This window comes from Varroa jacobsoni, unplaced genomic scaffold (assembly GCF_002532875.2).
Source record: "Varroa jacobsoni isolate VJ856 unplaced genomic scaffold, vjacob_1.0 scaffold_562, whole genome shotgun sequence".
NCBI classification, from domain to species: domain Eukaryota; kingdom Metazoa; phylum Arthropoda; class Arachnida; order Mesostigmata; family Varroidae; genus Varroa; species Varroa jacobsoni.
In genome coordinates, this window is record NW_019213464.1 from 139,540 (window position 1) to 166,423 (window position 26,884).

The 26,884-nt window shown below is 43.1% G+C and overlaps 1 protein-coding gene across 1 annotated transcript in view; it reads right to left on the reverse strand.

The window, feature by feature from the left end:
• The window catches only part of Hasp (Hig-anchoring scaffold protein), a 240,687-nt gene that overhangs the window by 90,980 nt on the left and 122,823 nt on the right, over positions 1-26,884 (reverse strand). The window contains exon 6 of the mRNA XM_086968731.1: positions 13,354-13,533. Within this exon, the coding sequence (XP_086824857.1) occupies positions 13,354-13,533 (180 nt within the window). The remainder of the gene's footprint in view (positions 1-13,353; positions 13,534-26,884) is intronic.

Sequence of the window (26,884 nt, forward strand, 5' to 3'; positions counted from 1 at the left end):
ACTGAAGAGACAATTTGGATTTCGAGCTGGTCGAAAAGCAGTACCAATTCAAACAAAAGAGGTAAAAATCACAGAGATAGGATATCCGCAAAGTTCAAAATATGTGTATTGTTAATGAATACACGCTTGCACGCTGTCGTAACTACTTATCTGTAGTGTTTTACATCCAGTCAACTTTTGAAATTTCTTTGTTATTTTTGCTTCTTGTTGTCTAAATTCAGACGCTGGCTATCTCTGTACACGATCTTTATGACTGTGTGAGAAGTCTATTTTTACCAATATCGTTTTCTTTATGGATAATAGATGAGCAGAAACAGCTTCGAGGGATTCGATTGAGTTACACAGGTCTGAATGCTTTATTCCGTCGTGCGCGACTGCCTAAAGATGTATAAATAGATACTACAGATAAATCGTGTTTGACTACTGAAACAAATGCTCCCGCTGGTACACGTTACGTACACTGTAATACTACCTTTGTGAGTAAATCGTGCGACGGTTACAACACGTCTTTTTTTCGGAAAGAACAGGTTTATCGAACTTGATTCGTGGACCATAGATCGTCCCAGTCTCCCTATGTAACCTTATCACACCTCTTCTATAATCATTCGTTAAAGAGTTGGATTAATACCAGTTTAGACCGTTCGTGTCGCCATGATCCTCCCATATTAAGTGCTCCTGAATAGGGGACATGCCCGACTTTCCTGTGCTGAGAGAGCACGCTATTCACTCAGATTAAGTTATTGTGGTCAACTTCTTTCGCTGCTTATATTTTCTTGTCCCGGACACAAGCAACGCTCTTGAACTACCTTGTTTCTTGTGCCTTGGGTGTCTTATGCGTGCTTTTCATGACGACAGCCACAAAGATCGGCGACATTAATAAACAGCTGTCACCTTTGTCTTCACCGGCAGTTATGCTTAAATATTAAACAAAGCTGGGATATGGTTTTTGCTGGCTGTTATTGTAGTCGACTTCACCCCTTCTTCGTCGTTTGCTGTTCCGTGGCTGTATTTTACTTTTCCAATAAGCAGGCCCAAACTGGATCGTTTCGTTCGTATTTTGAGCTATCCTTGCTTTTCGCCACCTTTGATTCCGCTCCCTTCGAACTTGCCGCGTCTGCGTTCGTCGTGCGCTACCTGGCTTTAGTAACGTTACCACCTCTCTAGTGGTTCGGTCTTCCCCCACAGAACCTTTGAATCTTCCCCGCAACAGCTCCAACATCTAGCTCGCATTTACGCTCGAACAGTAGCCGACGTCTCTATCGGCTCCAATCCACTTCTGCCACGTTGCAACCGTCTTTTTTTACCGTAATAATTTGAATAATTGGTTCTTTTTCGTCATTCTCCTGAGGTAGTGCCGGCAACAGGTATCCCCAAACCCGCACCCATGGGACCTCCCCTCGCTGCCCGCCGCCATTCTCGGGAGTTGACTATACTGGTCTTTTCACACAGTCTCGGAGTTGCATACGTCGCGCGGTTACACGCGCCAGCGACCACATCGGTCACCGCGTTGAGTTTTTCTTTATTCGGGTGTAGGGGTGTGCAGCCTTGCCAGCAGTTTCTTTTCGGCATTTTTTTTGCCCTTGCGGTTGTGCTTAATCAACGAACGACAAATATATTTCCTTTGAATAACACTGTGTTATCCCTCAAAGACGAAGTGCGCCGTACAATTTATATGCTACTTGTGTCCCTAGCATAGATAACGTGTGGCGACGTCTGCATTACGGTGATAATGGTCTGCGTGTGTATGTATATATATATAAAGCCTTTAAGCGAAAAGAAAGAGAGTGGGTGGTAACAGTCTCAGTTGACATGATGTCGGGCGTCGCACGGGGGAAATCGACTTTTTCGAGGTAATCGCCTAAAGCCCGTATTAAAAGAAAAGTATTGGCGTTGCTGCTATGAACCTTATTCCTTCCGCGTCTCTGTCTGTCTGTCTGTCTGTCTGTCTGTCTGCCCGACTTGAGGAACTATTCACGCGGTGCTGGTTTACGGCAAGTGCCACTGCCTCGGTTATATATAGCCAGGCAGGCGAAGCTGACGGCTTTTGATATTGTTTTCACTCTCAAGAGACTCTCGGGTATTTGAGTAGCATTCATAGACGCTGTCTAACATTAAGATTCGTTGCATCAATCTCGATACACAATAACATAAAGAGCTGCTGTGTTGTAACCCTTTCGCTCGTCCCATTTTTTTTTTCGATGGCAAAGAATAACTACTATGACTCAAGATCGTGCAATACCCTACAGGTCGTTATATGTACTAAAACCGTAGTTAAATAGGTATTCACTTAGTTCTCCTTTTATTCGACTGTTATTCCATCAACAATTAGTAGCGTCTCCTATTCTGGACAACGACATCTACGACATTAATTAACGACATTAATTTGTTTATGTCACGCGGAATACGGGGATAACTATCTGGCCATGAGCAACATCCAAATGATGCCAAAAAGAAACAACTTAATTTACTCACATGAATGTTTTTATTACAAATGTTATACGTTTAAGGTGTCACCTCAATACGATGAGCTACCTTAACTTCTACCTCTAAAGTCTACCTAAACTGGCAGTGATTCACTTCTACCAATTTTTAATCGGTTTTTCGCGTACGCCTGGCCCTATTCTGGAAATGGAAGCAGGAATATCTTACTTAAGTTCATCCATTGTCCTTGGATTGTCGTAGACCAAGAGTGCCTACGCTATCTGTTAGAAGCGGTTCACATAAAAAATGTGTGGCTTCAGCAGTAATGTTTACCCCTTTCAGCAACTAGCATTGTATTTATCGCATCTTTATCTTTATTTACTAGCATCTTTATCGTGTTACTAAAGAACCACTTCGGCAACCCATTTATTTCCAGGTGGGGTGGCGCCAAGTGGTCTTCCGGCACGTATGACACGACTTCACTCGACTTGCTTTTATGGGGGTACCTGAAAAGCAAAATGTACTACGATAACCCACGGGCGATGGGTAAACTTTAGGGAAGCATTCGCGCTGTCATTTTAGAGATAAGGTCAGATGTAGGCGAAAAAGCGACCGAGAACCAGCGGATAACGGCCATGAAGAAATTCAAAGACGCTCACCTTATTAATGTTGTATTTAACTAATATCTTAAATATATAATGGATGTAATAAACAAAAATTAATGTATATAATAAAATAAATTGTTTTTTGTTGGCGTTATTTTGAAGTGCTCTCGTCTGTTCCTGAACTGTATCATCTTGCGTAGATTGCTGGTCTTCTTTCGAATTTTTTCTATTGCGATGCTATCTAACAGCGAAATCAAAGTTAGCTTGTTGTTTACTGTTCTCGTTTGAATCACCGGGTCTCATGTAATACTTTTGAAACAAATATTTGATCGGTAACTTCTTTATGTGTCCGTGTGTTCCCTATATTGCCATCCTAGCCTTAATCTTTTCGTTTTTGGATAACTGACCGTTGTAGTCACCATTTCAAACTCTGCCTATCGCGAGCCGGAACAGTGAAATATACAATGTAAAACAGCAGCCTGTAATGGGAGAGATATCTCGTAACTTTAATGTTGATCACCGTAGCGTCCGCTTGATTCAAATATTTGTTGTCTCATCGTTGTCGGTACTGGATACTCAGATGTTTCTAGTTTGCAGTCAACCAGGAGTTCCCGCCGCGATCCAATTCTCCCAGTTGAAATTAGGTTCGACTTTTTTTTTTCTTTGTTTTCGAGGGCCCCCGGCACTGCATCAAGCGGAAAAGTACAGGTTCCTCAGACTGCCAGTAAGGCCTGGCGGGTGCAGCCCTCCATTGTATTGGCCGGCCGCTAATTGTTTCGTCTTGCATGGCTCCCTCTTTGCTTTTCGGCGTCTAGTGCGACTTTTGCACGAGTCTTCTTGCTGAGTCCCATATTCGCGTCACCCACGCTACCGCGCGAACTCAATATTACGTTCACTTCGCCTCTCCGAGTGGCTCATTGTTCTCATTTTCCTCTCTGGCTTCCTCATATTATTTCGTGCGATCGACATAGCGCATTTTGGTTTATTCTAGAACAACCAGCTAGCTGATGCCGACGGCGCTACTGTCTGCACTCGTGAACTCCTCGACTCTGACAACGACAACAACGGGACTGCGGAATCCAGGGGATCATTCGACGCTATGACAAGGAGTGGAGCTTTTAGGGGATTCGTCTGCCTTCCCCTCGCCCCCTCTAGCCTGCTTTTACCGAAGAGAGAAGGAGATCTCTTTTCATCGTGCAACATCTCAGTTGATTGGCGGATGCGAGAAAAAAGATCGAGATGACTAGGGCGAGAACTGTAGCAGCACGGCAGCTGGATGATTGTGGGCCGAAGCCGAACTCAACTATAGACTGTGTATAGTCCACAGCAGCGATAGTGCCGGAGTAGCCCCCTGCGTAAGGGATGATAGTGGTCTCACATTCATGCACGTCATCTACTCTTTAGTGCCTCTCAATCATTTGGTTGCGTCGCCCCCGTCTAGCCGTGCAGTTCGAAGTGAAACAAAGCCTTGCGGAAATGAACGCCACCGCAAGCATTGTCGTGCCTGGTGTGCTTCAGGCGCGAGAAGACAGTACAGTACGAAAAGGCTAGGGTCTGTGCCGGAAAGGAGAAGATGATAGCCAGAGAGAGCTCGGCGCCATATGCGTTTTTGATTATTTTCCAGTCGCGGTCCTCAGCAGCATCCTCGATGTCAACGGCAGCAAGGACGGTGAGCGGCGGATTGCGTCTTGGAACTGGATAAGCGGCGTTGGGTGCGACTGACGACGCCATCGTGGGTGAGTATCCAAGGTCTGCCTTTTTGCTGATACTGCTGCTGCTGCTACCCATCTTGTCAGTACTAGTGAATTCAGCGAGAAAACTACAACGATGTGGAGATTACGTTCAGACGCTTGCTTCTTCAGCACTGGAAGTGGGTGAACTAGACAGCATTCAATAGTGAGAAGACGACCAAACCGTTTTCTTATTGCTTGGTGCCATTCCTAGTTGCTGGCCGAGACTGGCAACTTAGTTGCTTTAGCAGACGAAGATAGCAGCGTCGACGTCGTGATACAAGAGAAGACGGTACTCTGCGAGGGGCGAGATGAATAGAAAAATAATTTGTGTTGAGCCCTCCCGTTCGGCGATCTGTGGTGACGTCGGATAGTGAAGACTCGGATGGCTGAGAGAAACCGGCCAGACATCTGGTATATCTACTCAGCTGAGGGAGGCTGTTGTTCTATTTAATGTGAATTTACTAAGGTTATGAATAAAAATGTTATTTACATAACTAATTAATAAACATGGCGTTAGCTAAAACGTGTTATTTTTGACAGCTACGATTACCCATAATGAATTTTCCTTAGAAATCAGAACAAAACCAACGTACCATGGCTTATTTATACAGCCAAATACATGCAGCAATTTTATAAAAGTTAGTCTTGGTTCTGCAATAATATTTTTTTTTTTTATAATAGATGCCCTCAATAGAATCCAGCTCGTGGCATCAATGTACGTCCTTTACGTAATAGGGGGTGTTTACGGGCGAGCTAATAATTTTACAAATCAATAATTGAATTATTCAGTTAAGGATCTACGGGCATACTATTTTGCTTCCCTTAGTTAGGTAAAAACTTGTTTCTCTTTTATGGATTTAGTAAATTCTCACAATTTTTATGTAAAGTGAGAACATTGTACGCTACGGTTATGAAAAGAAAATATTTTTGCCCTTCAAAAAATCTGAAGTAATGTTTCAAAATGACTCCCGCACTTAAAAGGAGTAGCAAAGAAGATAGCGGCTTAATGGGTATCATTGTGCTCCGTACCAAAGTACAGTTTCGTTCGTCTACGGAGAAGTGAGTGAGTCCTCATACTGTGCACTATAGGGGGAAATAGCTCAGAATGTCCCAATTGCACATAAATGCATGAAACTATATATATATATATATATAGAAATTTACATGATTTCTTACCAAAAGTCATAAAATTTTAGCATAACATCTCGAACTTGACACCTCACGGAGGTGTGAGTACGCTAACAAGTGACTTGATTTGTCACTGATTATCGATGATACCATCAGGGGTGGCTCAACCGAATTACTGAGTTTGCTCGCCAGTTAGAAAATGTACACTGCTTGCATGAAAACAGAATCTGATTCAGAGGATACATCTCGCTTGCTAGCTGGAGAAGTCTTGATCCTAAAAAAGCCTTACCGGAGCCGCAATGGATTTTACACCCCTATCAGCCAGGTTAGGCAAATGCGCAGGTCCACGCAAGTGTCCGGTCTGGTAGTACAAGAAATCTAGAATAAGGATCTACAGCAGCGCTTTTTCATCCAATCATGTCTGCACATCCCAGCCCATGACGAAAGCCAACCTAACACGCATTGAAGCGCAGCGAGGTAGGTAATCGCTAAACCGAGCGAAAGAATTGAAACATAGTGAAAAGCCAACTCTATCGGTTTCAGTGGGCCGAGCTCAACTTGTGCCAGCGTACAGCTGGATAACGTGCAGAGCAAAGGCTCAAATCTTCGGGACACAGACGCCTCTTTTTGAAATCACGACGGCAGAGGCGGCGTCCAGTGCCTTACTGGCACTCTCCAGTCAGGCGACAGCTTAACTACAGTGATTCACCTGATACCGACGTGTGAACATCAAACGTTCTGAGAGAGAGGGGTCATTTTAACGAGATCTTTAAGACCCAACTTTCTCAGAGTCTACAGGCCTATTCTCTCAATCTTCCGATTTCAGCTCTATTCAGCTCTACCTACAAGACCAACGAAACGCTTAAGTTGTCATTGCTTCGTTTTTCCCGGTGCTACGGGCAGCCTTTCCGCTGCCGCTATCCGTTACTTGCCACTGTTAAAACAACACGGATGGATCCCCCTGCGTCTTTTTACTAGGACTTCCTGCCTCTATTTATGCTTCTAACCTTGCTTTATCGATGTTAATGTCATGGTTGCTATCGTCCATATTGTCTTCTTCTTCATGTTCTTCCGGCGATAGGCAGCGTCTATCTGGCTTCGACCTATCCGATCCAGGCTGGTAGGGGTCGACGGAAACGGACATGAAGCCTTTCGTGGTAGCAAAGCCGCCGAGTTTTCACAAGGCTTTTTGCCAGATGAGACTGTGTCAGGCAGATGCTAGCAGGGCGGCAGAAAAGGCAAGCGACAGATATATACAGCTTGTAGGCCAACACGACCAGCACGTCCCGCTATCGAATGCTCCGTTTGCCCACATGCATGCTTCAGCCTTACTTAGAGCAGAGCGTATGTAGTTTTGGGACTGCTCGACAGGCTCGTTGATGCCTGCGTAACCGGCGGTTGGTTTTCAGGAACAGCGACAGCAAACAGCTAGTCGGCTCCCGTTGCCGGAAAAGGTTTACGTCATTCAGACTTGTGCAGTTTTTGCCAGTGACTCATACAGTGCGTTGGGAGCGGTGGAGCCTATCAGTAGCAGCACTACGGTGCCGGTTCGCGAATGTCGGCCATGTCACGTTGCAGTACTTAACTTTGAAGTCTATGGCGAGATGAGCTTGGCAGAAGAAGCGAGAAAAGCAAAAGATACTGTACTAGGAGAAACGTCATCAGCCGAAACTGGTTCTCGGTCAGGCTGATGTTCACCTGTTACCGCGAGAGTCTTGTGAAAGACGTATACGTTACCAGGCACATACCGACCTATCGCGGAAAGGCTTCCATTATGGCCTTATGTCTCTTGCGCGTCATTGACTCGTACGGTTGACGGACTTTGTGCTTAGGAAAACGTGTGTTATCGATAATATGCATATGGGCAGCTATTCCGTACGAAAGGCTACACACCCGCTATGGCTAAAATAAGTAAGCTAGATTTTTTTTTATAAAGAGAATAAATATTAGAATTCATTATTATATTCAGTAGAGCTACTAGTAAACTTGAACTTCATCTCTAGATCAAGTAGGGAAAATGCCGGTTTTGGTGTTTCTACTGTAGCAGTATGTATGCAAGTTAACTCAGGCCCTTTTCCGCAGGAAGTCCAAAACTTGATCGTCGTTATGTTACGATTTTTCTAAAACATGTTGTTCGATCTTTTAGGATATCAAGAGAATTTATAAGATATTAAATAAGTATAATTTACTCATATTTTCTAGTAGTGTTTAAACGCTTCATATGTGCAGGCTAATAATCAGAATGAATATAGGAGACCTTGCCACGCTTTTCTGTCGGATAGAAAGAAATAGAAAATATGTATGATAAAAAATGTATGACAGGTGGGTCTAGGCGATTTCGCGCGAAAAGCCATGTCCTTACAAATATTTTCTCCGCCTTAAGTAAGTCGATTTTTTCATGTGTATATTACTAAATTCGATGAAACAGGCCAACAAAGGCATCAAGGTGGTACAATATTCTTTGACAACTGACTTTTCAGTCACAATTAATTTACTAGCCTAGCACACTATAACGCGTGTTAACATTTACGGAACATGATGGTCTCACTTGTTTTGTAAGTTTGGCTTTTTGCAACACAAAAAGCCGTGTGCGTATGTGTACATTATTATAATGAACGCGACAGGTGTACTGGAAGCCATGCGTGGTCAGAGTAAACGGATAGAACCCTTTTGAAAATCTTAAGTCAAACAAAATGAATGCCACAATACAGGGTTTCGTGTGAAATGGAGGATTCCTTAAACTCAACCCTCTGTGAACCGTTCAATATCGTTCGTTTTAGAAGTAATTGTAACAGATCAGTGGTGGACTAGTTCATTCAATAACGAGCAGACGAGTCGCAGCATCTGTTCGGACGCTTGTAAAACGATGTACTGTTATATGTAGGGACTAGGCAGGTTACATGTTGTACCCTGCCGCTACCTGCGCCACCATCACCGCAAGTTTACGTAACGAAGTTTAGCAGAAGGGAACCTTGAAAGCTGCTTCACTCCTATTGTCCTCATCAGCGTCAACAACCAGCGAAGGCGAAAACGCTAGAGTCCAAGGCCGCCGAGAGCTTAGAAAGTTTGAATAACGTTTTCAGCGAGTCTGAGGATGAAGTGGTAGTTGCGGGCGACAAACGCAAGAGATTGAATAGGGATGTGGTTCACGCAGAAGATTATTAATAACCGAAACGGACGAGAGCCTTCGTCATTGAAAGTGGTTCTCCCGTTCTCAGACAGCTGCAAGTGGGCGAGAAAACCACTTCCGTCCTCATGGCCGTGCTTAGATGCTTTACCGGTTTAAATAATCATATCGGCTCTACCGATGAACAACAAAAAGCAAGTGAGAGAAACAGAGAGTGTATTGTATACCATGAGTGTTTACTTTGGAAGAACGTGCCGCGGTTATGGCCCGTTTAAAAGCATCGTTCCAGAGCCGTTTTTAACTTAATCATCATTCCAGGTAACCTGTGAAAATAGCGCATCTCCCGTCAAGGTCGTCATATCTGTACAATTCTCAATATATAATACAAAACTCAGAGACCTCTTTCCCAAACCGAATGCCTGTGATATAAGTTCCCAATCGAAATTTGTACAAGCAACGTAACACATTCTAATTTGGCTTTTGATAAAGTCAATTCGTGAAAGCTTCCACGCGCCCCCCAGTTGCTTCTAGCTATATTTAACTTGCATCGTTCGTGCGGCTTACATAGCTAAGATCCAAATCCCAAATTAGTTTCCGTTATTCTTTCTACGTTGAAAAATTCGCATATCCATTTGCGTCCTCTTTTTTTTAGGGATTTTTAGGGATATGTGAACGAAGGACCCCCAATGTTTTGTTATTCAACTCATGTTACGTTGCAATTCACTATGGTCAAACTGCAGCCATACAGCTTAGATCGCAATGTCACATCATGAGCGATACCATCCATCGTACGGACAGAATTTTTAGTCAAAAAAAGTTGTCAACACAGCTCTATAACGCCAGGTAGGCAAGAACATGCTGCCTACTCGAAGTTGATCGTCTATGATCCAAATTTCTTAATAAAGATGTATTATGGAGCTGCTGTATGAAGAAAAAAGAAGAGCAGGGGGGTAAGAAACCCCACTGAAAAAACACGAATTGCTTAAACATGCTAAACTATCTGGGCCATATTCTATAATAAAATACGATGTACTTTTGTTTGTGGCGTGCATGGTATTCGGGTATTGGGCGGTTCCTCGTACGGTTTTTTACACATTTCCGCCATGTGCATTAGCTATATATTGCATCTTTACAGTAAAGGTCAACGTTATATGTAGCTCTAAACGTTAGGACAGGGAGTGCGCTATTCGGGGTTCCATAGTCAGTTTTCGTTGTATTTTAACATGCTTCTAAGGGCGTATCTAAGCGTTTCTGCTGTAACAGCTCTCCACCTCCGATTTTACGCTTATTATTCTTTCTATCTGTCTGTCTGTCACGATGGCAGAGGAGGTCGTTTCAAATAGCGTGGGCTGAAGTTCGTAACTCGACTCTGTGAGTGGAGAAAGCTGAAAGGTCTGGCCTATGCAAGCCACTGGACGAGTTGCGTAATCTGCTAGCTAGATTCGGGCTTAGGCGATACCAGCGTCTACTGTACTTCTACTTTTGGCTAAAAAGATTGAAAATAGCTCATCAATGGAAGAAGAAATGGAATAACAATGGAAAATGCTCAGATTTAAGCAGTTTTGTCACTCCTACAGTATAGCAAAGGTGCGCCCGTTTGATCTGTCGGCATTCCCTCATACTTTCATAAAAAAATAATAATAGTACTATTGAATTTATGTATACGATACTAACTCCTGCAGAGATCTCACCGTATCAATACGATGTCTAGTTGTGTAGCAGACATATTATATAATATATAACCAAGTCAAAATTATTGAGATAATATTTATTTAGTGTTGAATTATTGTACGGCAGGGTGTTTTTGAAAACTCTTTCAAGAATTGGTGTATTATCGTGCTTTGTTTGGAAAGAGCAATGGGTCTTCGCATCATGGTTATTAGACCAACGACCAAACAGTCGCTACGTGTAAATGCCAGTTATGGCTGCGATTTTCTGCGGGGACAAGACAAGACAGTTAACCTCGCCTACCCTCCCGACAGCTTGTCGAAACTTTAGCTTTTAACCGCCTTAAGCGGTTCATCAATTTTCTTTGACTAAACCATAGCGTCCCATTTCGTGTGTCCGGACCTATCGAATATGTATCTATAAGGTCCCGAATTGTGTATCGTAAGTTGACATGGTATTATTTAAGCATAATGTTGTGAACTCGATATTGTACCACAGGTAAAACCTTGCTTGCCATACCATTGACGTGCACGCATTTCGCCAAGCACTTGCACTCCCCATAATAAAGCTGTTTCCATCTGAACACGTACATGGATATTCCTGCTCTATAGAGAACGCCGTATATACCGTGCAGTCTTATGGGGAATATCTCTTATTTCGTCATTGTCAGTTTGCTGTCGCACTAGAAATTCCAATCGGAGCGAAGATTGTAGCAGCTCCTTACAGTTTGTAACGCAGTGTTTAAGCGTCAACAAGCAGGGCACGTAAGTGCAACTTTTTATGAGCCACGTACACATAGTCCACGGAACATATAGGGACTGTTAAGTCTTTAAGTAAATCCCTCTCGGACACTCCTTTTTGTTAAGTCTAGTAAGATGGATAGCCGACGCGTGACCTGGGCACGATCCATGACAGGGCGAATTGTGGGGTAGGCCCAGCTTGTTGTTAAAACCCATCGTTCTATGTTACGTCAGATACATGAACAAGAACATTATATGTATTTTCGGTTTATATATGATATTGCCTTTAAACAAGGGTGTTCACTTTATTGTGTCAATGTATTTATCTAAGCTTCGAATGTAGTGGCCCTGGTTTTAGTTTGACATCCCATTGATAATGGATGGATTGGCCACCTCTGCAAGGCCGAGCATAAGATCAAAAATCAGTATGTCCAAGAACACATTAAAAATGCTGTTCAATCTAGCTAAATGAATTAGTAACATCGATTAATCGTGTTTTAGAAATGCTCTGTTTTCTGTTTGTCTGCATGCAAGAACTTTAATTTAATGATTTATGATGTATAATCGAAACAGTCTTTTTTATATATATACCTTGATAAACAGATAATTTTGCATATCTTGTATATTGCACCTTCTCTGTGTCCCACTAGGCAGGCTGGAGAGCAACAAGGAGTAAGGCGGCCTCAGAATCCCCGATCCATCAGTGTTTGCAGTAGTCATCAACAGAGCAAATGATAGCTCTTCGCATCAGATCATCCTCTGACTCAACCCCGATCCCATCAAGAGGCCTGTGTCATTGCTCGTCTTATCATACCCCGTCAAATCCTTTCCTTTCATTCTCTTCCTTCTTGCCTGGCGCCTATATGCTGGTCCGACCGTCATAATCCAGCCTTTTCATCGTCGTCTTCGTCGCATTTTCCGCGTATTTTATTCTTTTTCGATCCTTTTTTACTCTTTCTATCCCTTTTCCGTCTTACATGTCCTGCGCACTCGTTTGCTTTATCTCATAACGTCACTAGTAGGCCCTGACGGTCTGGAAAACTACCTGTTTTACACGCTAATCACTAGCCAGATACATCAACATCTTCCTTATTCTTCTTCGAAAACCCGCTACTCAAAGAAGGATTGGGGAACTTCCCTGTTTAACGTAATGGTACACACACGTGCAGTGCTTCGCTTTGCGTTTAAGTCTGGGGAGCGCCTGACTATCGTCAACATAAATGTCGTCATGCCGTCGTTATACTCCCAGCATGCTCGGCGTATGTCATCGGCATAAACAATGGCCATAACTGCAACCTTACGGAACACGAGAGGTGAACGTGGGATTAGGTACTTGAACTCTGTTCGCCGCTACCAGGTTTGGCTCTTAACTAGATGCGTTGAATGGCGGCTGAGCATGGAAGATGACATGTGTGTCTACGAAGATCCTTTGGTGTTGTAGCGTTCAACCCACATCCTACGTTGGTCCAATGTATGCAATGGCCAAGGTAGAAGACGAATGTGACAATTTGATTAGACCTGTGCTTCTATCATTAAATGACTGATCCAGCGAGCGATACAAGTAATCCGGCGATCAATACTAAGCGAATCAGCGAACCGGCCTTGTGGTGCGGCGGAAAAATGCTCGCTCAAAATTTATGATGATTAGGAAAAGTTGTTAGAATAGTCAGGGATCTTCAGTGTACATTGAATATAAACACTCGTATGGGTCACATCGTTAATATTTTGCATTGCAAACAGAGAGCGTGTCAAGTTATTTAAGCTTCAGCACTTCGACACACTTGGTATAACAATAATAAGAAAAATACTGCGTGAAGGCAAAAGAAATGCTCAAAATGTAAGCAGAAAGTAGTTAATGATCTACTGGAACATTTAATCTAACGGCGGCATGTCTATTTCTTTTCTGTGCTTTTACTCGTAGGTTTACTTACGTTGCTTTTTGCATTCAGGGAGTTTATCGCTCCATTTGCCATCTCCCTGGCACATTCGCTCCTTTGGTCCAGACATCCAATAGTCCTCTGCGCATTCATAGTAAACCCGAGCCCCAAAATAGTCGCCGGTCACTTTAAAGTTCCCATTTGGTATGGGCTCCAACTCATCACAATTTAGATCTGAAAAACACAGACGCAAACAGCATGCGATTAATAGCCTACACTTTGCCTAGGCAGTATTTAGGACAGCTAGAAAATCTATTACATTTTGACAGCTATTTTTATTCGTAACCCTTAAAGAATCACTAACTTTTATTCAATTAAGTCGCCTGTTTGCCTGTTGCATAAAAACTAAATACTGCATCGTTTAAAGAAGGACATGCCTGAAAATAATACGTTTATTCAGAACTGTTGCTAATGCTATAGTTTAATTAGATTGAGTAAAATCTTCCCGACAGATGGCGTTAGTGTCGAGTCGGCCGGTCACATTTAGTTGAAACTTCCCAAGTTGTTTCTAGATTATTTTAATCGGCTGCCCTATACCTTGTCATTTTTACTGCACTGTTGTCGTTAGATGTAGTACTTCGGTATGTTCAGTCATCGAGCTCGGAAGAATACCTATTCGACATTATCTACCTCACTAACAAATGCTGCCGAGACAGTTTACGGAACGGAGGGCGGACGTGCAGTAAGCGCTATGATTTGCTATTTTTTTTTATTCAGTCGAATCAGAATCATAGATTTCTAGTTGAAAGGCTCCGGATGGCCAGAATAAACGGAGGATAATAGACTTCAAGAGCTCAAATACGCTATGGTTGACCCAAGAGCTATCTGGGCAGCTAGCAGGGACCCGGATAGTCATTGTCATTCGTTAGCGTACATTACGAAGGACAAAAATATATCCTCAACTCAAAGAAAATAACGAAACAAGCCGTCTGACGATATGCCTTTCGCTACCTGCACATGAAAAAAGGAAGTCAAGAAAGTTATTTCCAAACAAGATCGTTACTGGCGATGAAAGACTGGTATTTTTGGATATACATACACTCAAATTAGAATGGTCAGATCTGTCCAGTTCGATGCTATGAAGGAATCTTTACGGCTGAAAGCCGCATCTCACACATGCATCTTGTAGGATGAGAAGGTAGTGTTATACTACTAAGTGAGCTACTCAAACCTAGGAAAAGAACCGCAGGAGGCTGTAACGCAAATCAACTAACCGTCTGGGTCATAAAATCGAGAGAAAAAGGGGTTTTGGATTGGCAATTAACTATGCAAAGCGATATTGCTGCATGACAACACTACATCGTACACTGTTTTGACGACTCAGTGAGCGCTAATACAGCTCCAATAGAAAACCCTGTCTCATTCGGTGTGCAGCCCAAACATCACTCCATCTGATTATCGCTTGCTTCGGTCAACGCAGCATAGCCAGAAAAGTCGATACGTTTGAACAGAGGCCAAGGCCCGCCAGTGGATCGATGAATAGATCGTTTTTAAGGACCAAAACCTTCTTACTTCGCAGGATACACCGGCTATCAAAAAGGCGAACGAAGATCGTAGGATAGGATAAGGGCACTACTTTGAACAAAATGTGTTGGAAGTTAGAATAAATTCAAGTAGCTAAAAGACGAATATTTGCTATGTCAATGTCTATATTTTTAGTTTACTCGAATTGAAAAAGGAGCCATGCTCGTTCCCTATGTTGTCTTGTCTTATCTCAATGAGTGACCTTATTCATTATATGCTTGTAGCGCAATAAGTTTTCTAGAATACGCTTAAAGTACGCATCGTAAATAGTCTAGGCTGTTTCTTCGTGCAGTCCGTGATCTGGTTCATCAGTTGAGGAGTGTATAAGATATATACATATATTTACTTGATTGTTTGACAAATCTAGTTAGAAACGTGTTTCAAGTGGTACTAGAGCAAATTATTCGATATAATTTTCAGTGCTTATGATAACAAATATATATTTTATTAACTATCTGGGTAATAGCGACAGCGCATACCTGGGCCCACGTGCACTTCTATAGCCTTTTTAATAAGCTTTAATAGAACCTGCCAACTATGCGCCATGATGGTCTTAGAATTAAGGTTTAATCAATCGTATTTAATTTTCAGGCACAAGGAATCTAGCTTTGCAGCAAATGTATCTATCTTCATACGAACGAGGCCTGAAACCGTAAAGTGTGTCACGCTAAAAGTCGGCAATACATACACCTTCCATACAACGTGTATGTTTATTAAAAATGACCTGTAATTGTGTTGAAACTTCTTAAGATCAGCTAAAATAGTCGTACCCAAGTGCCCAAATTCCGATACGTATGAAATAAGATACAAACAGCTCGGCCCATCGCCCCTAAGCACACGAGCCTTGTTGGGCTCTTTGTTCACCTTTTTAGGGCCTGTTGGATTCATCTATTACTGCCTATTTCTATTGCCTACTGTCGCTGTTGTTTGATTAATCATTAATAATAATTAATATAATAAAATATTATAAAAATTAATACCACTAAAACTTTCAGTATGCCTCGCAGTAAATCACCGACAGCAATATCAATCGGACTTCGTTTATCCACTTTTGCTGGTAGTAGTCAAAAAAACAAATCAGCAACAATGTCTCTATATCAGAACGAGCATATGGAAGCCTTTAGAACTATTCGAAATATATTTCGTCCTGTGGAAAGAAAGAGTGTGGTTACAATGGCACAGGCACCTTAGAGGTGAGTGTAGATTGCGTTCGAAAGGCGATATGGCCAGTGTCAACAACAGGTGTATGTACCACTATAGCCCCTTGTGTAGATCATTTAGAATAGATGGTTGTCTGTACGGCAGATGGTTCCAAAATAAAAAAAAAAAAAGCTAATTCGGCGTATAAAAGCATGTGCCTTGGTGCCACACCTGTAAGTTACGAAGGGCGCGCAGAGAAGTCAGGGCTTGCCGCAGTTTCCTATAAGATTTCAGTAAGCACTGCCCATACTAATTTCGTATCTTTACCAAGACGCGAAGCAGGTCGAGGTAATGGAAAATCGATTTACAAATAAGCCAGACTTGCGTCGTAGCCATTAGTTGCTTCAGTAAACGAACAATCTGAAACGCTTGAAATTGTGAACTCCGATTTCCTCTGTGGCTAATATTACGTCATCGCCAGAACTGAAGTGGAGTGGAGTGTGCGCAACGTTTTCTGCACGACCACTTATCTTCGGTTATACGTCACATAGCAACCTGAAATTTTTTCATACTTATCTTCACTGTGGATGTAGCGCACTCCCTTTCATGATTCTTGGAATCACCAAACAGATAAACAGCAGAGAGGGAAAGTTTGTAAAGAAGAACAGAGAGAATAAGAGGGGATGTGTGAATAGACATATTTCCCTTTGATGTGTTGCTAGCCGTCTGTTTACTTCATCCAAATTTGTTAATCGTACGTAAAGTTATGTGTGTGATTAGAGTTAGACATGCTAATAAATTTTGTCCTATTTGGGCTGAAATTTGCTACTGGCGAAGCTAAAGCCGGCGGATTCCTATAGAACCAGCTGTCTCACACAGTCAACACTTCGATCAATCGGATTCATCATTAGTTAGGGTAATCAGTTGGTACTGGTGGAGTTAGTTTTAAAAACATGTATGCCAATAAATAAATTTGCTACAGTCAACTGGTACCCTTGTATCTGCTTACATTTAGCATATCCATGTGTAGCCTATCCATTGTTATTTTTTTTACTATCATTTTCAAAGCATTTTCGGGGTAAAACAATATGTCCACGACGAAAGTTCATTCTTGAGTTTCGAATGATGTTTTCTTTCACTGGTAACCTAACCTCTGAAATCTCTCTCGTTACCCGAGTCATTGTCGACCTCCATTGTTATATAGTAGCGTTTGCACTTGCGACTTGATTTGATCAGTTCATTGGTGACGTGCTCGCTAGTGACGGCGTCATGGAGATAACATTACGTTGAGAACATCACCCTGTCACCTTTGTCCTGTGCAACAATCGGTTGACCTGCGGCTGCCGGCAAAGACGACCTGAAGGGTCGGTCCACAGCTTCACAGACGCGAACTGAAAATAAAATGCTAGAGCAAGTCGATAGGTGGACAAACCGCTGCGCAGGCCTCCTCTGATGGTAGTTGTGTTGCGCCCTTCCTGTGTGTTCGCTGCATAAACAAACAGCCAGTAAGTATACAGCGGAATGGGAAAAGGCCACTTGCGTGCGGGATAAAGGACACCGGTACGATTGTCCCATTCACACTATATCTGTGTCCTTACTGTGTCGTTGTTGTGGGAAGCGGTGGCCACGCACGTCAAAGAAGACATTCGGAAAAAATGGAAATTTGTACCCGACAACTACGAGTGCACCTGAAACAGTAGCTTTTATTTGAAGGCGTATTCTGTTTAACATATTGATAAAAGAAGGCAAACACTCTTATGTTTTATTGTTTCAAACGGTTCAGCGGACTGTATCAAACTGCCCTGGTCTTTTCTGTTCAACTCCGGTCGATGCTACTCAAATTGTTAGTTCTTCAAACGAGCTCCTCCCAGCAGGGGAACGATATAAAGGAAATAACTACACATAAAATACTGCTTACTAGATCACAAAATAGATCGAAGCGGAATGCATAAATAGTCCAAATGCCGGGACCTCAATAGTGACGACGTCCGTCACTACTTAGTCAGATCACGCGGTCTCGCAGTAATCAGTGAGTACCATTGCATCATTCTCCTAGTCGTGCTAAAGTTTGCACTGCTCACACACGTAATCGAGTTTGTCTTTCGCAGGCGATACACATAGCTGCTATTAGTGGCCGGGCAAAGGTCCCATCTTCAATTAGTCAGTGTTAGGTAGCCAGCTGAGCAAATTCATGGTGGTCAAGAGAATTCAAGAGCTTGTTGTTGTTACTATTACAACAACAAACAACAATGAAAGGCCATTATGGAAAAAAAGAAGGAGAAGGAATCAAGCTTGTGGCAGCTTAGAGTCCACAAACCCTTTAGCCGTGGACCGGTTCTTGGGCCATGGAGAAGCAGTCAAAGAGGGGACCGAAGAGGGTCTCGTATGAAGGGTCGAGCCTGCTATCTACGTATTGAGTTTCCTAAAGCTTTGTAAAGAGGGCGATTAAAGAAAAAAGGATAGACGGTAAAAAAAAAGAGGTACGAGAGGGATTGAAGATCTTCGCGCGGTGGAGTGCCGATCACCCTCAGCTGTGGACAGTCGACAAGCATTGCTACTGTTGTTTCCTACTCTTCAGTTAAGTTTACTGATAGGCTAGCGTCAGTTAAAGATGGTGGTGGTAGTAGTCAAAAAATACACTCAAAGTACGAGGAAATCTGCGTTTGGCTTATAGATTCGCTTTTCCGAGTTACTTATCCAGTCAGTTTTAAATTTAGTCTCGAATAGACACCGGTGAATAATCGTAGGGGCCGAAAGTAGACCCAAGACTTTGGCAGGGTCACGGGGTTCCTGGACACTCTCAGAATAGTCATAGGGAGTAATAAAACTGCCAAAAAAGGGGAATTCGAAAAAAATTGAGGGTTCGTTGCTAAGATATTCGGCCGAGGCACGCTGCCAGTTGAACGACCGGTACCTTCGGACTTCGGCCAGGAAAGGGCCGAGACCCCTTTTGCCTTCCAGTAAGTATCGTGGCAGAAAGGAGAAAGAGGTAAACACACATCGTACAATTGGAATTATGGCTCAAAGCGGCTTGCCGTTCGATGCCACTCTCAACGCAAAAGATCATGTCAAGGCGCAAGAAGCTGGTGTTACGGCAGGTCGCACGAAGACTAGGAACGATAACATCGTCATCAAAGTCATTGAGACATGTCCTGAAGGTGGGGTGATTTTTCCAAAATAATTTCTAACCCGACTAATGGGGGCGTTATGTATAGCATGACGTAGTACGCTCGATCACCACATTAGCCTTTCGCAACATAAATCATTTTAAGAAAGTTCGAAATATTGATAAGAAAATTACAGTCAGCGTTGGTATTGTCTAAGTGCACGGGAATTCAAAAAGGCCCACGAATGGGTCGGAATAGCGCATAGCACTACGTTGTCGGTATGCTGCACAATGCTACTAGAAAGTCGCTGGCACAAAAAACCCATGATTAGTGGCTGTTACTGCCGACTAGAAGAGTGGGTAATACTTCCTATGTGTTTCAACTGCCAGAGACTAGGGTATGTAAACACAACAACTTAAAAAGGAAACGGTATTATATACGCGGGGAAGTTAGCCATACGGCGAAACATGGCAACGTAGCTATTATTTTTTACCACTGTAATATAGAAGGGCATATAACCACTTCTACGTCACGCCTGAAATACAGAAAGGCTGTAGAGATCCGGAAGAATGCTATGCAAGAGTTGGTCAGGGCCAATTTTCAATCAAAAGATGAAGCCTTGAAAAGGAAACAACACCGCAACGTGTAAAGAGGGTAATGACCGAGAGTGAAAGATTGTCGACAAAGGGCTGTCTGATCGACCCCCCAGGATGCAGCAGCAAATAAAGGCTCCGCTCTCCGCAATTACCAGTTACCTCAGAATGGTACAGATCAGTTACGAAATGGTTGAAGCAACGGTTAAAAGTACAAGCACCGTGCTCAGTTTTATTAACGAACCAAAGTTATGTGGGACCACAGCGGATTATGGATATGGAGAGGAAGGCATGCATTATTTCCGACGTTCTGTTCTACTAGAGTTGCGCAGCCCCAACAAAGCAGAGTAAGGACTTTTCTTGGATTGACATAAACAAACTAGGCCGAACTAACTCGCCCTACATAAGCCCCAACTGTGCGATGAACGATTCTGAAAACTCATAGAATAAATCTGTAACGCATATAACCTAAGTAGAGTTTATTGCGGAAGATTTTGGGGGGAGAGAACACAACGGCCAAAATGTGGGGCTCAAGAAATACCGACAAGCATGTTGTCCTCGAATGAACTGCTGCTAACAAATTAGCGATCATGAACGATACGGTGGACTTGCCATCGAAGGAGGAGGAAGTTTTCTGTAAACTAGTTACGGCAGGCGCAGGCCTAGATCAAGAAACCACGAACTAGCAGATGTTTTCCAATGAGGAAAACATTAGTGATCATTATTGCATAGAATATTCGACTGTCAGTGGTATACCACAGATCATACTTCATAGAAGTATATTTAAATTGGATCCAGGAGAGTTTAGAGAGGCATTGCAGAGCAATGGATGAGCAGAGCCCTTTTTAAATGACGGTGAAGAACGTCAACGTATACTCCTCAAAGTTCGCACATTGACCCATATCCCAAGTGTACACTGCAGTCGAGCGAAACCCGTGAGACCAAAATATTGACGAAATCCCGATATTACGGAAAAGACAAAGGCCTGTTTGCGGGCCAGAGGAGTTATCAAGAGAGATAGAAGGAATGAACAAAAGATACCCAAGGTGTAGCTGCATATTAACGATATCGAGCTATATTAGGGTGCTCCATTGAGGACAGTAAGCGGAAGTGCTAGAGGACATTCCTTGAAGAATTGGACGAAGACCATAGGGACGACCATATAAGATTATCATCGGCAAGATGAACGACGTTTTTAAGGCAGGCATTCCTGAGCAGGAAAACACTCAAATACTGCAAAAACTATTTCCACAGTTTCAGAACGTTTGACGTAAGTCCTATGAGAAACTTGCTGTCGAAGACGATAACACAGGTGAGATGCCTCTAGTTAGAGCTGTGAAAGTTTTGAACGCCGTCAACCGGATCAAAGAAGTCATTTGAGCTGGACAGCGTCCCCCAAGAGGCTGTAAGGATTTTTCTCAAGGAGTTTCCAGAAAAAGTTGTGGACGTAGTTGGAAGGTTTATCAGAAAAGGCAGATTGCCAAGTGACTGTAAAGCCAAGTAAAGGTGATATTGCCACCAAAAGGAACGAGTTCGGAAATTTACAGCAGAGCCTAGTTTACCCTCAAACAGGCAGTGCGAAAAGTATTCAGGAAGTACCGATCGGTACACACCGCTATCCAGCGTATAGTCCAGAAAGCCGAAGTGGCCCATAGCTCCATACTAAAACACGTGAGGTCTCTTTGGTAGTCCTTCTGGATATCAAAAATGCTTTCAGTAGTCTTTTGTAAAAGGCTATCATGGTAAGAAAAAGGGGTGCTTGCACATTTAGTCTGGGCAACCTCAAACAACCTACAGCACAGGAAGAAACGAGCACAGCGACTTCGATGAACATCGAGGTGGGCGTCACACAGGATTCTATTCTTAGTCCATGTCTGTAAAATATAACATCTGGTAATGTTCTCTGCGTTCGGGGTCTTCTTTGAAAGCTGAACGCACTAGCATACGCATGCGATTTAGCTATCGACCTTAAGGCGAAGTCCGCGCTAGAAACGAAACTGTACGCTATATGCGTTATCTCAAGGTGGAAGTTGAATTCAGGCTTCGAATTAGCTCCAGAGAGGAACAACGGAACTCCACTCACTGGAGAGGAAAAAAGTAAGGCCGACTGACAAATCGTGTTGGTAAACGTGACAAGATATCCGGGGACTGGAAATGGCAGGCTACATATAAAGACTGCTGCAACAAAAACAAACAAAACAGCAAATTCGATAGCCGGAGTTTTCGCAAACATATGTTGACCGAGAGGAGCGTATTGCTGCAGACTGCTGACGTCTGTCGCAAAGTCAATAGCTCTCTTCGAAGTGTCAGTATGAATGAAGAAGGCGATAAACGGTTAGCACAGCTGCTGCTCTGGTTTTAGTGGAAACCCCGTTCTGGGACCTGAAGATCAACGAGAGGAAACAATGTGGCTTAGGGAATATGCGATGGTATACATAAAGAAGGCGGAAAGAAACGTCAGAATAGTCGAGTGACAAAACGAGTGGATAGTCATTTTAAGGAGCAGTCTAGGCTCACATGTCACCTTATCCCAGACATCCAAAGACAACTGAATCGGCCAGGGAGAGACTGATCATCTTTCCACCCAGGTTATTACGGACATGAAAACTTTAAAGCTTACCCTTTTAGAACTGGTACAGTTTTGTCGGAAATGTGAGTTTATTGTAAGCTGGGTGTGCATATCGACGCAATGTACACATTATTGATATGTCCTGCGCTTGAACAAGCCAGAACAGCAACAAAAGGAAAGGTGGCGGCGAAAACGGCTGCGACTGCGATTCAGGAGATAGTTTTTCCAGTCGTACTAAAAGGGAACATGTAGCAATTTGTAGATTTCATATGTGACTGTCAAATCAACTGGATCACGGCTGCAAAAATTCTCGGGAAGGATCGCTGGAAAGACTAAGAAGAGCCAGAATGGACATGGAAGAAGCAATAGATACGGGAGTAGACTCGGGTTTGCGAACTACGAGACACTGGGCCTCTAATAAGGAAAACAATCTGGAAGGCGATCCTGTCCGACTAATTTGGTAGACGCTGGCTATTGTTCTCATCGAACTGCAATGCTACTAACGAAAATCCGGGTCTAAAAAAAAGAGTAGGAAAATCGAATTCTAAAAAAAAATTTGGCTTAAAACTTGAGTTTTCGAGTAAAAATTCGAGGCCTGACGGCCAAATCGCTTTCTTAACGTACGAAGTAGTTGGACTATTTGTCGGGAATTTTCACTTCCCATAGTAGGTGCTCTTGTGTTTCGGCCGTGAAAGTCGTAGGGCTTGATAGGTTGGTACAACCGCGCACACAGGACGCATCAAGCAGCCCATCGCGGTTGCAATAAAGTTTATGTGGAGCTCAGCAGGCACTGTACACTAGCTACCAGGACCCATTTTAGTTCCGATAGTGGCTAAGGTCTTTTGAAACCAACCCACGATTATATGTGGAAAATTTGACATTGTAGGCGCAACATTAGATTAGATGCTTAACGCATCTTCCGAGGCGGTTTGAAGATAAGCTAAGCAGACATAGCCCTTACTTCTTTGTGGTTTAACCTGCCTATAGGTCTTGAAGACATGCACCTTTTTTAGTAGAGAAAAAAGGTACCGAAGTCCCGCAACAAATAAGGCTGGGAATTGAGGAGCTAATCCAGTTCGTGGGTACTGAAAAGCAATCATAAATAACTCATATCGAACCAACAAAGCTTAGAACGAATGCAACTACTTAGCCGGCTCTACGGCTACTCTGAAGAAGAGGATGAAAATGGGAGCTCCCGAAATCTTACACAAAATAAAGAAGATGCTTAAGCATGTAGCCATGCTAATGCCTAAAAAACTTTGAGTAGCAAAGGTGCCGAAGCTATTGAAGCTAACAGCCTCTCAATAGATTACGACAACGGGTAAGGTTCTCTCAGCAAAGTCAGTGATCCTGTTAAGCCCCTGAAGACCCGGCAAGAAAAATTCGGGAACACGCGTCTGATTATGAAGGTTACCATAACGTGCTTGATGTTGTGGTTTAGTGACTCGGTGAACCAGACAGCAAGAAATAAACTTCCACCGATGCTCTTTTATATGAAATGCCCAACGAAACTGACTAGTTCTTAGAGAGGATCACCAACCTCTATAGGCAGCCAGATGAGCTGCTTAAACAAAACAAAAAGCTTTCAATACAAAAAGAACTACGGTAGCAAGTACAGAAGCAAGCTTATAACCTAAGCAAGGACGTCAGGAATGATGGAATCACATGACTCTCTGCCTTAAGTACAATAAGCAAGTTGAAACAGAGCGACCCAAAGAACTCAAACCCGCAAGACTACTGAGAGATCGAAAAGGCCTTTACTAAAGTGCAGACTATTAGCAACCTAGCGAACCTGGTTACAAAGAAATTGCCTGGGGCCGTTTTCAAACGCTCAATTTTTGCAGAAGCATACTGAACTCATACGGTACGAGAGCCATTCTTGACACCCAGATCTTCGAAAGGGATAAAGTCCAATTGGACCAGCTAACGGCGAAGTAGTCACCTACTACCTCGGTTATAAGCCTCCCAGTAGGTGGTATAGTAATCTTGCATAGCAGTAATGCGCTAGAAATTGTTCACAATGGATACGCAAGGAACTAGCGTCTCCTGGATTAGCAGACTTCTATAGGAAAGCTCATCGTCGGCATATTGGGGACCGACTTTAACGGCTTTGTGTGTACGCTTATTAAGGTTATCGAAAACGATAAGACGGTTTTCAACTCAGAACCACCCACCCTTTACATATCACAGAAATAAAAAGTGACTTCGAAAAGACAAGCCGGCGAGCCGGCAAACAGATTAACTGCACCACTGACTTAGTTTCGCGGAAATTTGAGAGACCTCTGAGGACTCGCAGCCCTTCCAAGGGATCAGGCAGACCTGTATCACCTGCCATTACTACCTAGAGTATTGTCAGAATTCATCTGAAAGGGTTCCATTATCGAGACCATCCTCTGCGCTCGTAGCGACCGCATCAGATTAGTCAGACCTGGGGTTAAGACAAACCCCGTTACAAAGATCAGGGATGGCCTGGCCATTGGAATCCACGAAACCAAATCAGGTAGAGGTTACTTTTGCAGATATAATCCGTAAAGGCGTAAGTGTCGAAGTAAACATACAAAACACGACTACCCTTGCTTATCCTTGGTGGTTCTGTATGATATGGACTTCTTCCTTTACATAGACAAAACCGCACAAGAATTGCATTTGAATAAAATTAGATTTCTCAATAAGCAGAAAACTTCAGACAGAAGACCTTCGCATATAAAAGAATGAGAAATGGTAATGGATTGTTATATCCCTTTTCGAGAGATGCCACCAAAAATCTCGTGTACCAAAAACAAGTACCATTAGATAATTTTAGCTTCAGGTCACCTGAGTAGATTACTCTCCTCACATGATACAGTTTCGATTTTGGTAAAAAAAATTGATCGCTTGGTAAGGGCATACACCTAAAAAAGGTAGAGAACCGCCGTTGCCATAAGTGAGGCAACGTTGGGAATAACACAAGTGACTGCGAGAGAGCCTCGGCTTACTGCTATGTTTGCTCCATAGAAGGCCTTGCAGCCAGTTCTATGACATGTCCGGTCTTTAGGGGGACGGTGCTAGACCGCAAACAAGCTGCCCAATAGAAACCCGTCAAAGAGAAGGTTTAAGCAGAAAAAACACCAGCAGCTGCCTGAAAGATGAAGCAATGCAAGGAAAGAAAATGGGTTTCAACGATATATCGCGCAAGGCTCCAGCCACGCCCTAGGGGCCCAAGATGCTGGTGTAATCCCCACTCCGTATAATAGATCAGCTTAAGTTGATCTGGGTAAACTGCAATCACAGTTGGGCTTCTTACGGTGGAAGAAATTACGAGCAGACGAGATGCGACTATTACGTTGAGTAGCGAGCTGAACGTTGCGTTGACTAACAGCGGAAGCGACTGGGTTGCAAACAACCGCGGAAACGTTCGGCCCATTGCACACCATTCTCTATCTATAACAAAACAAGGAACCCATGACGGGTACGCTTGTATGGAAGTCGCGGAGGGTGCCAACATAACGGAAACTCGGGAAGATTGCCTGCGAGTAAGAAGGACAATCAAAAAAACTAGGAAGACACGTGAATGCTATTCCCACGCTGCCCAAATGCTACCAGAAACTCCGTATTATCCTAAAAATGGTCACTGCTAATAGCAAAAAAAGTTGCCGGACAGATTTCCCCGGCGCAGTTGAAAACCGATCCATGGGGTAAAATACAAAATAATTAAGGGAAAAATTAGGACTGCACCAAAGCTTAAACTTAAAGTTTCCCCAACGCAACAGCTTTTCATGAGCACCCTAAAAAAAACAACTGGAAGACGAAGAGAAAGAAATACGGTCTACCATTCCAGCTGAGAATTTGAGCACAAGTGAGGGGATTAAGGGCAAAAAGGCCCCAGAACCGGGTATTCCACCGGTGGCTGTTAGGACACTCCTTAAGGAATTCTCTAAGATTGTCGCACCAGCGGTCATTTTACGGCAGGGCTGATTATCAACAATATAGAAAACTGCCGAAGTTGTACTTATGGCAAAGAGCAACGAAAGTTTCAAAGCTGTATACCTAATTAGCTAGCTGGTCAAAGCCTTTGAAGTGATTATATAGGAGAGATTATAAACGTTCTTTGCGGAACACGGCTATAGTGTACAAAGCAATCTCGTAAACTCTAATCAGTCCTCGCTGCGATAAATGGGGTTATTGACAAAGCGCAGCTTATACATCGCTCGACTTATACATAACTACTCTTCTGAATGTCTCGAACGTTTTCAATAATCTCTCATTAGGTTAGAATAATCTCTCATGAGGATTAGCTTTGACGCAATGACCAGCAAGCGAGGACTGTCCTACCTAGTGCTAAGGGTATTTAACAACCCTTTGGACAGGTCGATCACAAAGGGCGATGTGTCTTATAATAGCAGGTGTGTCCCAAGGGTCAATCCTGAGGCGGTTTCTGCAGAATATTGGTTGTGTCGATTTCAAAATGCTGCCTGGCTTCTCTAAAAGAATCAAACTACTCTTATACGCTAATGTTCTGGCAGTAACAGTCTAAGCAAAAATAACCATAAAAGCTAAGTTTCAAGTTAACAAAACTCTACATTCTCTTTCAGTATGGATGACGACAGCTGGCC